The 14,720-nt window shown below is 50.6% G+C and overlaps 1 protein-coding gene across 18 annotated transcripts in view; it reads right to left on the bottom strand.

Moving 5' to 3' along the window:
* Window positions 1–6,183: 6,183 nt before the first annotated feature.
* MYO18A (myosin XVIIIA) overlaps window positions 6,184–14,720 on the bottom strand; it is a 98,047-nt gene continuing 89,510 nt past the window's right edge. For 13 of the 18 annotated variants that reach the window (XM_066263158.1, XM_066263163.1, XM_066263162.1 and 10 more), the window contains 3 exons: window positions 14,139–14,261; window positions 11,697–12,994; window positions 7,396–7,535 (listed from right to left, as the gene is read on the bottom strand). In XM_066263158.1, coding sequence (XP_066119255.1) covers window positions 11,701–12,994; window positions 14,139–14,261 — 1,417 coding nt within the window. In that variant the 3' untranslated portion in view covers window positions 7,396–7,535; window positions 11,697–11,700. Of the gene's footprint in view, window positions 7,536–11,696; window positions 12,995–14,138; window positions 14,262–14,720 lie in introns of all 18 variants that reach the window. The other 5 variants (XM_066263171.1, XM_066263172.1, XM_066263175.1 and 2 more) reach the window with 1 other exon arrangement.

The following is a 14,720-nucleotide window of genomic DNA, read 5'->3' as shown; positions in this document are numbered from 1 at the left end:
ATTCTGGAGCAGTGCCACTCACTAGGGTCACATTCTCCCTTACCTTCCAGAGGAAGATAGCTCCGTGGGTGGCAGAAGCAGCCCTTAAACAAGAATACCAACCTGCAACTGATGCCGTCCTGTGAGAAGGATGACCCATGAGGCCTATTTCACCACATACATTTTATATTTGCCTGGTTACCAGTCATTGACCTGTATTTTAAAGACCTAATGTTTCTGATACCATTGGCTGCATCTTCCCTATACCAGGATTTTTTTAAAAACTCCCTTTTTTTGAGGTATTCTTCACTTTCAAATTCCCTAGTTGTCCTCTCTTAACCAAATCCATTCACTTCTTTTCCTAATCTAGTCAGATCACAGATGTGGCACAAAACACATCAAAATTTATTAACATGTGGAAACTATTTGACTCTTAAGCCACCTCAAATATAATTTGCCTGAATAGTGTCAAAATTTAATATCCTTTCTGAGGTTCTTTTTGGTAAAATTGTCATAGCTGACTTTTGATATCTAAAGCAAATCCTCTCTGCACATTTAAGTATTCCACTGGGAGACTTATGTCACTGACTTCAATTGCAAAACACACATCCTTTTTGGAATCTCTCTTATGTATATGGCCCATTACTGGGGTTTATACTACAGAAGACTCAATTTCTCTATAAAATTTATTCTAAACAAACCTAGCACTCTTGTTAACTCCAGTATGGCTATTGCTCTGGAAATCACTTCTCCCAGGTCAAATCCCAGAGAATGGTCCAGAATGGTCTCCTGTACTGTAATGAAATGAGGTGAATATAGCTTAAAATAGGCATTCTGGGCTGTTGGGAAAACAGTTGTGTTAGACTTGCTCACTTGTACTTTGCCTGATTAGTTCATGAGCATGTGGCAGCACCCACATGTGTGTAGTCTGTGTAAGGCTATGGGTGCTTGCCCTGAGGGCAAATTGCGGATTGCAGATTGCCTGCCCACCACGGGGAAGGGCTGTTTTGTGTTTGTTCACCTGCTACCATGAGAAGAGGTTTTCCCCTGCTTGTTTGCGAGACTGTTAAACAGGAATGGCCCAACGCTTTCTGGCTCTGCAGTTTCTTTACTGTCTGTCTGAATACAATGTGAATCTGCCTGGCTTCGACCACCAGCATTACACGGGTCATGTGGAACTTGTTATTCATATTGTTGGCATAGTGTGTGTGAAGCACAAATGTGAAAATGTATAAGGGAGGCTCTGAAATTGTAAGAAGCCTCAATGTGAGGCTGATTTGTTCTGAAGGCCAGGCCTTGGTGGATATCAGACACACAGGTGTTTCAGATGAGGCTCATAATAGGAATTTTTTTTAAAACTTTTTTTTTTCCTTTACAGAGACAGAGACAGAGAGTCAGAGAGAGGGATAGACAGGGACAGACAGACAGGAACGGAGAGATGAGAAGCATCAATCATTAGTTTTTCATTGCAAGTTGCAACACCTTAGTTGTTCATTGATTGCTTTCTCATATGTGCCTTGACCGCAGGCCTTCAGCAGACCGAGTAACCCCTTGCTTGAGCCAGCGACCTTGGGCTCAAGCTGGTGAGCTTTTGCTCAAACCAGATGAGCCCGCGCTCAAGCTGGCGACCGCGGGGTCTCGAACCTGGGACGCTCTATCCACTGCACAACCGCCTGGTCAGGCGCAATTCTTGGCTTTTTAACTTCCCCCTTCATCCTCTGACAAGAATAGCTCCAACTCACCTGGCCCATTGCAGAAACCAAGCTGAGGACCTTGCCAGGAAAGACTTTTCCTCATGGGGACAAAGACACTTCACAGAGTTGTGACAAAGGTTAAATGAGATTGTGTAGGCAAACTGCCTAAGTACTGGGGATATTGCAAATGCTCAACAAATGGGAACTATTACTGGTTTTATCATTCTCTTCATCCCAAGGATCACCACTGACAAGCCCAGAAGCCCCAGTCACTAGTCACTCTCAGCTCCCGCCAAGGACTTCCAGGAGCGATTAAAAGAGCGGGAAACAATACTGACGTATTGCTGAGCTAAGAGATGTGACCTCACGCCTCTGGAATCCTTAAAGGGCAACGATGTGGGGCGTGGCCCGGCTAACTGCTTAAGAATCTTTAAAGGGGCGTGGCTTCCAGGAAAGGCGGGAAGAACCTCTAGACGGGGGCGGAGCCAGAGGACCAGTGCTCCCAAGGCCTAGGTCATGCAAATAAGATATGAATATACTAATTAATCCCTATTTCCCAACCAATGGGAGGGTGCATGAGGACAACGCGGAGGCAGACGCAACCAGGCTTCTGGACCGATCCAACCCTGACACACCTCGCGCTGGGCTAAGACGTCCCTCCCTCACTAAGCAGGGGGACATCGCGGGGGGGTGGGGTGGGGGGTGGCTAGCGCTGCCTCTCCGTCCCTCTGTTCCCCACCGAGAGTGGTGAAGGGGTGGGGATGCTGGCAGCATTGACGGGTTCCTTCAGAATTTAGAAACCAAAAGGTTCTTGCCAGTAATATCTCTTTGTTTTACAGATGGGGAAACTGAGGCTCAAGAGGTTAAGTCTTTCCTCCAAGGTCTCAGTACTAGAGGCAGAAGAGCTTAGCTTAGACGGTTTTATTTGTCTGTTTCGTTTTCACTGTAGGTGAGAAAGCAACAGCCCCAAACACAGCAAAACTTGGTACATTACTAAGCGAGTCCGGACTGCCCACGAGACTGGAGGATTTAGAAAAGAATACTTCCTGTGGAAAGATGAGAGGAGTTGGGGTGGCAGCAGGAGCAGTAACAAGCAAGGATAAATGATCCTGGATTGGTCTGGAATATGTTGCTATGTAAAAGGTGATGAAATGTTCCAGATAACCTGAGAACCAGCTCAGAGAAAAGGAAAGGGGAACAGAAAGGTTTAGGGTTAGATTTAAGGCAGCACTTTCTCCCAGGGTCGATAATGGGGCCCTTTATTCAGTGACCAAGGAAGGATGTGGGCTCACCCCCCTCCCCCATGAGGCATTTGGGAATCCTTCTCCCTCTAGTCCTACTCAGGCCTGCTTGGAGGACAAGAATGAACAATTGATTTTGAAAAGACCCCAACATTTAGGAAGGAGATCCTTTTCCTGGCTGGGCCTCCTGGTTTCTTTGCTGAGGGTGAGGACAGCAGACATGCTGGCTCCCAGGGCCCTGGGGGAGAAGCAGCAGTCATAGCATCCCTTACAACACGCTCCCTGCCAAATTGATTCAAATTGGCTTGGATATGAACATATGATTAAAGGAGCGGCGTGACTCATTTATCAGGAGAGATTAAAGAGCGGCATCTGCGCAGCCTAGCTGGGGGACAATTAAGAAGCAAATCTCTAAGTGTCTGTGCCACCAGGCATAGGGGCAGGGCATGGGGAGGGGAGGACAATCGGTATAATTTGATAAGAGGACAAAAGGAGGTGGTTTGGGAGTTACTTCGTGCCACTGTTGTCTCTAGGCACAGACTGGGTACCATGGGTAGCCTTATAGGGCTCTGGTTCTCACCCATGCCTCTTATCAAGAGTTAGAGCAATCCTGAGATTAGAGAGGAGGATCTATTGAGGTGGCATTGAGCTTGGCACAAGGGGCAGATTTGCTGTCAGTTTTGTGGGAATCACATTTTAGGGACAAGAGCTACTGTGAATGAACAGGAGAGGGCAGGAGCTTACAGAGCTTTGAAGGCACACCCAAAATGAAGACGGGCTTTGATGTTTCTGCAGGCCCCTGGACTCTCCTGAGGAATTTGTGCTGAGGGTATTGCCTCCTTCCCAGCCTGGAACCCAGCACCTGGCTGAGAAGCTTTGCTGCAGCTTGGAGAAGCATTTGCTATATGTCCTGCTTCCCCAGACAGCCTGTGGACTTTTCTACCACCACTTCTTTTGTCTCGGAGCCTTTGCTTAAGCTCTTTTTTCTTCCCAGCACACCTGTCCCAGCAATATTTACCTGTGGAAATGCTATCCTTTCTTCACACCCCAGCTCAAAATACCACCTCTTTTTAGAAGCTTTCCAAGTCTGCTGCTTCCTCTCAGTGTCTCCCCTCATAATATGCCCAGAGCAACTTTTTATCCTATTACTGTATTTCCTCATGTATAAGACACACCTTAATTTTGGGGCCTGAAATTTGGAAAAAGATGTATTACATAAGGTTATTGAACTCAAGTTTCATTCATCAGAAAATTCATACAACTCATCACTGTCAAAACTCCCATCCATTAGCTTGTCCTCATCTGTGTCTGATGATGAATCATTGTCTTCATATATTGCCTCGTCCTCAGTTCCATCTATGGCATTTGAAATGCCACAACCACTGTTAAGATGCACCCAGTTTTTAGATCCCAAATTTTTTTGAGGGGGGAGGTGCGTCTTATACATGGGGGAATATGGTATATCTCATGTAATTATTTCACCACAGGTCTACCCTAGCCCTAATCCACAAGCCCCTGGAGGAGAAACACTATGAATTACGCCTCTCTTCTCGCCCAAAACTTTCACATATTAGTAGGTGCAGAACCTATTTTGTGTCTAACTTCTCCACTAGACTATCTGCTTCATGAAAGAAAGGATCTCATCTATCCCCAGCAGTCAGAACACTGCCTAGTAGACCATAGCAGGCAGTTATGAAATATTTGTTGAATAAATGAGTAATATAATTGATTTTGAGTGAATGAATAAATGAATACTAAAGTTTTCTGATTTGGACAAAGTCCTTTGCCTCAGGCCAGGCTACTGGAGATTGATGTTGAAGTTGCTAGTTAACCAGAGGCCTGAGTCCATGTGGATGAACAGAGTTCAGATCTTGTCTGCAGTTGGTAGGGACTCTGTCATACTAGTTCCTGAAAACAGAAAATACACAAACGTATTTGAAAACAGAAGTAAAAGATGTGAGTGACAGAACTGAACATGAGGAACTAGTAGTTTAAAAAAAGAAAAAAGTAACTTCTCTTTTACTATCTTCTTTATTCAACCTTGGAGGAAAGTGGAGAGAGGTGATCTCAGATTTAAGATGAATCCATTTTACACTTCTCTCCCACTCACTATGGGGGTGAGTTTTCTCCTTCCTTCCCTTTTTTGACCCTTTCTGGGTAGCTGACATCACCAGAACCTCAGCATTAGAGAGCTGATATTCCTTCCTACTTGCCCAAACCAGGGAAGCCTGATTGACCAGCTGTAAACATGTCATGTGTGTAGGGATTATACTGGGTCACATTACAGAAGGTAGAGGAAGAGGAGTAAGTTGTTTATAGTCCATCTGCATGAGCTGCCTCGTGGCTTCAGTGAGGGGACCAAGTGTGGACTGGGGCAGGAAGGCCAGAAACTGAGCAGGGCAGAGAAGTCATCACTCCCAGCCTGTTCAAATTGCCATGTGGTCAATGGGGCTAGGGGCCATAGAGAGTATATCAAGTTTCGATCAAAAAGTCATCTTTGGAATGACTAAAATTAATGTTCTAAAGAATTCTGGCCTGACCAGGCGGTGGCGCAGTGGATAGAGCGTCGGACTGGGATGCGGAAGTACCCAGGTTCGAGACTCCGAGGTCGCGCGCGGGCTCATCTGGCTTGAGCAAAGAGCTCGCCAGCTTGGACCCAAGGTCGCTGGCTCCAGCAAGGGGTTACTTGGTCTGCTGAAGGCCCACGGTCAAGGCACATGTGAGAAAGCAATCAATGAACAAACTAAGAAGTCGCAATGCGCAACGAGAAACTGATGATTGATGCTTCTCATCTCTCTCTGTTCCTGTCTGTCTGTCCCTGTCTATCTCTGCCTCTGTAAAAAAAAAAAAAAAAAAAAAAAAAAAAAAAAAAAAAAGAAAAGAATTCTGATACAAAGGGCTTGTATCTGTTAACAACAAAAAGTTAGAGCAGATAGGATCTCTGTGATTGGTGAGATTTAATAGAGGGACTGCAACATTTCCAAGTAGAGGCCAGGGAAAGATGAGGTCTGGTAGTTGTGCCAACCTGAATTACCATCCACAGACTTAAAATGAAAGGGGGCGGGCTTGTATCTCTTCTGACCAGTCCTCTCATTCCACTGCCTCTGCCTGTCCCAAACGACCTGCCGAAGCTCTTTGAGTGGCTCTGGTCTGATGGGGGACAAGACCAGGGAGATTCCCCCAGGTCCCCACCAGAATCCTCACTCTGCTCACCTGTGGCCACCTGGACTTTACCCGAGCTTGAAGGAACAGGCAGGAAAACTGGCGAAGCCAGGAGGAAAAGGACATTTATTTCCATACATCAGGTAACCAGGGAAGAGAGAGCACAGCCCAATGAGTACAAACCACCTGCAGGAGAGGAGAGGGGACAGCAGATGGGAGCGGCACCAGGCACAGCCCTTGAGCCCCCAAGTCTGGTGGTGTTGGAGGGATGACCTTTAGGGTTGGGGCTGGGACTGTCTAGCTACATGTTGTCATGTCTAGGATAAGTCAGGTGGGGCAGGGTGATTGGAATAGAAAAATGACTCAGGCTCAGGACACAGGGTCAGGACCCGTGTCTAATACACATTAGTACTGACCAAAACTTCCATCTTTAGTTTTTCTGACCACAACTCAACCCAAGGCCTTCCCTCTCAAATTGAGCTTATGGTCTAGGCAACTTGGACAGAGGGGGAGGGAAGCAGTGCTTGGATAAGCCCCAAATCGGTGTAGGTGGAATGGGTTTACTTTTAAATAGGTCATTGCACTTAACACACTAATGGGCTGAAGAGGGGTAGGGGCTGTATGTTCCTGATGGTACGTATGCAGCCTTGTCTATGTAGGCTTGCTCAACCCAAACCCAGAAGCACCTGGATCCAGCTCTGCTTACCCGTCTCTCCAGCTGCACAGAGGAAGGGCTGCTCTCTGCAGAGTGAACATCGAGATGAAATTCCCCTAGTCGTTCTGGGGCCCCAGCTGCCACCGCAGCCCCCTCCCACTCTTGGAGAAGCAGCTGTGATGGAGAGGTTGAACATTTAAATTAAAAAGTAAAAAGACAGCAGGCACTGAGAAGAGAAAGCCCTCACCCCAAGCCAGGAGGAAGGAATTGCTGTTCCAGCCCCCAACTCCTCCCCATGGACCCAGCAACTTAGAATGTCCCAGTAGGCAATCTGTCCACTGTCCCTGAGCAGAGGGCTGAGATGGAGGTCAACTTTCTGGCTCCATGCAGTGCTAAGCCACCTGCCACTGTCCACAGTGGCCCAAGGTCAAAGCCAAGAGTGTGGCATTTTGGAGGCAGAGGAGCAAAAAGTTCTCTGATCAGAAATTCCTCTTCTCCCACTTCTTCCATGTGGAGAGGTCAGACCCCAAGGCCCGGAAAGCCCCATGACCCAAGAGGGCCAGGTGTTTCTCCTGCAGATCAGCAGCCAGGTGGGGAGACCTGTGCCCACAGTTTCCTGGGAGAGGTGCTGTGGCAGCAGTAGCCCATGGGTTGGGGGGCTATGCGTTGGTCTCTGTTGGTTTGGCCTCTGTGTCGCTGTCACTCAGATAGCTCTGGGAGTGTCGGGGCCTGGAGGTGCTGTCGACAGGGTCGTGCTCTTCATCTGACCGGTCAGGGACAAGGGACTTCCAGTAGTTGGTGGGGCTGCAGGGAGAGAGGAATGAGGTCATAGAGGAATGATGTTCCTAATCTTCAGTACCAAAGCCTTTGGTCCTGGGGAGGCCCCCAAAGCCTGGTCATAGCATTCTTCAAAAGCCACAAATTGAAAAGTAAAAACCTTCCCTGGCTTCCCCAGAAGATATTCAGAGTAGTAAAAGAAAGCATATTGTCTTTACTCTGAAAACTTGGAAAGCCCTGAGAAAAGCGATCCTGTACAGCAGTGGGTCTCAGGCTTGAATGTGCATAAGAATCAGCTGCAGATTCCTGGGTCCTTCCCCTGAGAAATTTGGATTCACTAGCTCTTGGGTGGAACCCAGGAATTCTGCATTTTCAACTTTCTTCCCAGAAGATTCTGATGCAGGAAGCCCATGGACCACACTGATGTGGAGACTGACAGTCTGGTGATCACATGACCACATGACCTTGTCTAAGGTAGTTATTCCTAAAAAGATTCCAAGAAGGAGAGACTTTCTCCATTGAACACTCCTAGATTTGAACCCTTTCTCCCAATCGGGTATTCCTAAGGCTTGTGAGAATTTCTGCTCTTGATCATAGCATCATCTACTTACCATGGAGACTCAGGATATAAGAAGCTGGCAAGACTTGTTTCAGGGTGGCATAGATATCACTTTCTAGGTACCATAACCCAACCCCATTGAGTTTTCATCAGGCCACCCTCTCCTCCCACCAAGATGTGGAGTAGGCTCACGGCATCAAGCAAGGATGGAACCAGTGCCCTGTACCAATGGGTCTCTGACCAGTGCTTCCAGGGACACAGCCCTGCTTCCAGATCCTAGAGAGCTTCCACTGGGATAGATAGGAATTCTTTGATCTCTCTGCTTATAATTCTAAGAATCTGAGGGCCCAGGTTGACTAGTCCTTTCAAAGTTAAATCCCTAAACCGAGAGGAAGAAACCATTCTGCATGAAAAAACGACACTCTGTGGTGAAGAAAGGGCTTGGTCATCTAGTACTTGCTGTGTGTGAGACACTCTCCTAGGTGTTCTCCCCATGAAATGTCCCCAGGAAGCTGGTTTAAAGAGATGGAGCATTTTGCCCAAGGTCACACAGCCCGTGTGTAAATCTGAACCTCGGACTCGTAGACCTCAAAGCCTTTTCATAACTCCACTTTGCCACTAGATTGGGTGACCTAAGGAGAAAACAAGACCAAACCTGAATTATCCCCACTGGCCTGGGTGAGAGCCTGGGGTGTGTATAGATAGGTCAGTCTCTCTCTCTCTCTCTCTCTCTCTCTCTTCCTGGGGAAAAGGAACAGCCTGATAAAATACATGTTCAATTATGCAAAATGGTTCAGGAATAGGGCAGTCTGGTTAATAGTTATCGTATTTCTCATGAATGAATTACCATTTTTAAAGGAATCAGAATAGCACAAAACACATTTAATACAAACTAGACTGAACATAAATGAGTCTTACTTTGATGGGCCAAAGGCACTTAAGGACTCTGGGGTGTCTTAGGGACAAAATCATAAAGCCAATAATGACTATGCAATACAGGAAAAATTGGGGTTATTTTAGCTTTTGGGTTGTTTGAATTCTAAATTAGTGGGAGTCTGATATTTTCATTTTTTAGACAGAATTTCTGGGTGTCCAATGCTAAGATCTGCTGTTAGGCAAAGGAAGGGCTGGCTTTGTGGAAAGACAGTGGGGTTCTTTGGTGGGTGGGGGAGGGGGCGAGACAGATTCCAGGGCTGACACCCAGATGCAAAGTGGGTGTTCTGGAAAGCCTGGGGTGCTCCTTTCCATTCTGTCACCTCTTGTCAGAGGGGGGCTGCAGCCCCCAATCCCAGTTCCTGTGCTGGCCAGGCAGACCCCTGGATAAAAGACAGCCAAGTCTCAACACTGTTCCATCGAATCGCTGGGCAGTGGCAGAGGCAGCGGGGAAGGGGTAGCTCCATGCCTCTCTTTCCTGCTCCGTGGAGCCACAAGTCCCCCTTGCTCCTACCTTGGGTGTGCTGTAGCCAGTCTCCTTTGTGGCTTCCACTGCCACAGCTGTCAGCCAACAGCAGGCAGCTAGCCCTCTCCCCCTGGCAAGAGTCCGGGCTGACAATTTAAACATTTTAACCAAATTGTTTAAAAAGCTTTCCTCCCCACAAGCCACTGTCTCCTGCTCAATGCTGTCACAAACAATTTGGTACATAAGCTAATTCCTGCTGGGTGAGCCCAGGGTGGCAGCCCCCTCCCCTTTCCTTAGCTGTGGATGCATGCGTGTTCTGCATTCCCGCTAGTCCCCACCACCAGATGGGAAGCTAAGCCACCACTCTGCCCCCTCCCCCACCCCCGCTCTTGGCAGTTTATCCATCCAAAGCCAGTCCACGCTGAGTCCAACTAGGTCCTCCCGCCCCCCGCCCTTGTCCTGCCAGCTCTGTATTGGTTGGCGAGTTCCTGGCTTGGTGCCCACTCTCCCGAGTGAATACAATCCTCCTTGGAGGTGGTGGTGTGTAGGGTTTCAGGACTACTCCTGTTTTCTTTGTGGACAAGAGGAACTGTGCTAGTGGTTCGGGGAAGAAACAGGATTTATGTGTTTTTGTTCTTGCTGGTTGTCGAGTCAAGGGCTGCGGGCACTTGAGTCTGAAATCCACCAGTTGTCGGTTAAAGTAGGATGGCTTGGCTAGGCCCATGTCCCCCTCTTCAGGTAGGGGTGCAGTAGTCAGAAGGGCTTAGCCCTTTGCTTCCCTAACCTCTCCCCAGGGTCCATCAACAACTGACTTCCTATCACATGGAAGGGGGCAACGGAGCAGGGCTGAACCCAAGAAATCTGGGCCATGAGCCTGGTCTGGGTTTAAGTCCCAACATCCCCATTCCATCTCCCCTAATCCCATCCCATCACCCATCTCCAAACAGTTTCGGGTACCATTCACTTCCCTTTGCTTCATTCCTTAAAACATAACTTGGTCCCTTTGGTATAAAAAGGACAAAATCATTGTCCTTGTCAGCTGCCCCGCTGCATAAGCCCACAAGCATGCGACAGGTTTTGTGTTAGTTCATGCACCTAGGAAACAAATGCCTGTGCCCCAGGGGGCTGTGCTCTGGGGTCATACCTCCTGGGAAGCAGCAAGCTTGCCCCGGGAGGGTGCCATGCAGAAAACAGCTTCACATAACGAGGGTGCTCCAAATGTCACCACCCGCCAGGGAAACTCGCAACAATGGGATTCCAATGAGTCAGTCTCTGCCTTTCTTCCGAGGTGGGGGTGTGGGCAGAAAGAACCTAACTGCTAGATCTCCCTCCCCACAAGGAGAAGAGAGGGGGAGGCAGGGAAGCCAGGAGGGGGCTGTCACTCAGCAGCTGCTAATTTCTACTCATTAAAACTTTACAAGATGAACAGAGATGAGGTGACGCCCATGTGTGGGCTTTAGGTGGGAGGGATGAGGAGAGAGTCAGGCGTCTCAGGTCTACTGTACGGTGCAGTACTGTGGGGGTGGGAGTCCTGTGAACCTTGTACTCCTAGGCTTGAGATCCATGCCAGGGAGGAAGGTCATGTTGCAGGGCAGAGGATAGCTGAGCAAAAGACCCCATGATAGCCAGTGGCCACTGATACACTAACCCACACCAGGAGGTCAGCCAGGGCCTTTTCTTGGTTCAGCCTGTTGGGGCCATGGACAAGAGCTCCTACACGGTGCTGCCAGGCACACTCAGTAAACATTTTGCCCATGTGCTCTGCTTTGGGCTGTATGGAGGAGTGGTTAAGGACAAGTTGAATAGCCTCCATTCGGATCCTGGCAATATATCTTCCTGACTGTGGGACCTTGGCAAGTGACATAACTTTCCTGAGCCTCAGCTTCCTCTTCTATAATATGGGGCCAGACTGTTGTTACGGAGTTAGTGTGAGGATTAAGTGAGTAAAGCCTGGCAAGTATCTAGGAAGGTGCCTGGCCCAGGGTAGGACTGGATAAGTGGGAGCTGTGATTGACATCATCAGTGAGCTCAGCTGACTGGGCTCAGGGCTCTGAATGACTAACCAACTTAGCTGGCCTCTGCTTTCCGAGGTAGCCGGGAGGCTCTCTGAGGCCAGGGCTACCCAAGAGGACTGCAGGAGGGTCCTAAGTGGAGGTGGGTGGGACAGGAGCACGTTAGTTCACACCGAGTGGCACACGCCATGCTGCACTCCACGCCAGGTGCCACCTACTGCACTAGTCGCTCTCGGGCCGGTACAGGTACCGCATCATCAGGCTGTCCACTTCTTTCTTATGTTTCTTCTCCTCCTTCCGAGACGGCCGGTGAGCCTGCCCAGCCTCCTCGTTGTCGGCAGCTGGGCCCTTCTTCACGCTGGAGCGGCTGTGGCCTGAGACGGTAGAGCCGCTGGATGTTGACGAGGAGGATTCAGACTCCGTCTCCGCTCTCTTTCTTCTTGATTTGGACTTCTTCTTGCCCTTTCGAGAGCGCCCTTTCTTCCGCCGCTTGGGCTCTGAGGACTCTTCTGAGCTGGAGCTGGAGCTGGAGCTGGAGCTGCTCCTTCTCCTTCGCCTGCTCCGGCTCTTCCGGCTGCTGCGGGACCGGGACCGGGACCGGGACCGGGACCGGGAGACATCAGCAGCGGAGGCTGAGCGGCGGATGCTGGTGGCCCGCTCCAGGGGGTCCAGCTGGGCGCTCCGGGCACTCTGGATGCTCTTCCGGTCGTCTTCCTCGGAGTCGGGCTCCAGGCTCCTCCGCTGGAACGGGCCGGGTTTGTAGCTCAGAACCTCATTGATGGCAGCCTCCAGGTCCGGGTCCAGGTAGGAGCGACGGCTGGCAGGGCGGCTGCTGGAGCCGAGGGGCTCCTCCGTGGCGGAGGCCGAGTTGTGCGGCCGGGGCGGCACTGACAGACTGCGGCCCAGCAATGGGTAGCCGTACTGGGAGTGGGCCTCACTCAAGGCCACGCTGGCTCCGTCATCCCACTCGTCCAGGCCGCCCCGGCCCACGGACAGGCGGGAGTCAGGGCTCTCCCGGCCTACGCCCGAGGCCCGGCTCAAGCAAGGGCTGAGGGTCCTCGACAGGCTGTCGAGCCGGGAGGTGCTGCGGCGGGAAACGGGTGAGCCCGACAAGGAGAAGCTCATGGAGGAACGCGCTCCGTCCTCGCCCGAGCCGTGCCGTGTGGCTGAGGAGGCCCGACTGACAGGCGCAGAGACGGCCGAGGCCCGGTCGAAGTCTGAGCCCCAGCGCTTCTCCAGCCCCCGGCCGGCCCGGCTCCCAGCCTCGGCCTTCCTGCCCTGGCCTGGCTCCTCCCTGGGGCTTGGGTGGGCCTTCCGGGGGGGCCTCTCGGGGGAGGCGGCGCGCTCGCTCAGGGTGGTGAAGAGCGAATCCACATCCCCGGTGCCCCCGATGGAGTCCTTCAGGGTGAGCCTCTTCCGATAGCTCAAGGAGCTCAGTGCGGAGGCCGGCCTGTCCTCCACCCCCGGGCCCCCCGGGCCCTCCTTGCCCTCCTTGCCCAGGGCGCTGAAGGCCATTCTGAGGGAGGAGGTGAGACCGGGGAAGAGAGGACCAGGAGTGGATTAGAGGCAGCAAAGAGAGAATGAGAGAGAAAGAGAGGAACAAGCATTAAACCTAGAGAATAAAGACACGGGGAGGGAGCAGAAGGAGGAGAAATCAGCAGCCCCGGCAGTGAGAGCGTCGGAGGAAATGAAGCAAAATAATTTGCGTCAGTGAAAATAGCTTCATGGAGAATGTCATGTAAATTAGACTATTGTTCTATTTCATCACTTTTCCCCCTCTAAAACGTTTAGTTCAATTTATTTCATTGTCAACTACCTGGAGCCTCATGCCATGCCACGGTGAATGGCAGTGTGTGTGTGGGGGAGGCGGCATTATCTGCCATAACAAAATGTGGCTTGGCCAAATAAATTAAGCCAATTAGAGGGGGCCACTGGTGCTTGTGGTCAGGGGCTGGACTTGGGAAGGGACTCTGGGGAGCAGGAGAAGGGGGTGCGCTGGGATGTGATGCCACTGAGTTGGGGAGAAGTGGGGAAAGGGGTGAATGCCAGCAGGGAAGTGGGCACAGGAAGGGTGAGAACGGAGGACCACGCTCTCTGCTGCTGTGCCGGCTGAAAGGTGAGGGATGGGGAAGGTAGAGCTCTGGACTGTGAATGGGTCAGAAAACAGGGGAGCAACCCCTCCTGCTCACCCACCATGGGTGTGAGCAGGAAGCATGGGGGGGGGGTGCTCAGTGAAAAGGTTGGAGGAAGGAGAGATGAACAGAGAAAGATGACAATGTATCTGCAGCTGTGACAGGAGAGTCAAAACCAGTGCCTTTTCTGCAGCTGCTCCTGTTGAGACCTCCAAGGGCCCAAACTATCATATAGTTCAATCAACATTTGTTGAAGGAATAAGTGGGAATGAAGTTAAACCTGTATCAAACCAAAGCCCTGGGGGGAAAGTACTACCTGGGAGTAATAAGGGTGCCACAGACCCTGCCTCAGAAGGAACTGAGCCTCCTGTGTTCCCCCAACAACATGCCAGGGGCACTCCTCATACTCATGCCACGCAAGAGACACAGCCGGTGCGAGGTCTACCCGCTTTGGGATAAAGGCATACTGCTCATCCATCCTTGGGGCACAAGGTGGTTTTTCTTCCGAGCTCAGGGCCACATGCTCACCTGGAACTCTTCAAGCTGCCATCATCAGAAGCTGCCTTGGAAGGCCCCTTGTTTTTCGACAACCACGACTTGACCCCGTCGACCCGGTCCTCCAGCTCCGAGTCCACATCCGAGTCCCCTTCACTATGGGATGAGGAGCAGAAGGGTAGGCGAGGCTGGGGAAGAGCTGATCACCTGCTGCCCAGCAGGGAGTGCTGAAGTGGCAGCAGGTTTGTCTTGGGCAGGAGTGGGATGCAGGGTGGCATGCGTATCAGTGAGTCAGTAGAAAACAGAGAAGTTAGATAGAGCACACCATTCATCAGAACCCTGTCCCCACTCTGCAGGCCACTCTGTGTGACAGCCACCAAGAAGACCCTTGGAACATGGGGGGGGGGCACCTCCCATTCCACTTATGTGAGAGGCTGCTGCTCAGCAAACCAACCCAATGAGAATGATAAGGTGGCCACTCATTCATCAATTATACCTAAATGGCTTTTGATTAAAAAGAAGAGTCCTGAACCTTTCAACTACTCCCTGAGGTCTGTTCTGCTGTTTCTTATCTGCCCACTCCCCAAAACGTGGCTATAGTTGCTATAATTTTCC

The sequence above is a fragment of the Saccopteryx bilineata genome, chromosome 2 (genome assembly GCF_036850765.1).
Source record: "Saccopteryx bilineata isolate mSacBil1 chromosome 2, mSacBil1_pri_phased_curated, whole genome shotgun sequence".
NCBI lineage: Eukaryota > Metazoa > Chordata > Mammalia > Chiroptera > Emballonuridae > Saccopteryx > Saccopteryx bilineata.
The sequence above is the reverse complement of the archived record's forward strand: the minus strand, read 5'-3'. Positions and strand labels throughout refer to the sequence as shown.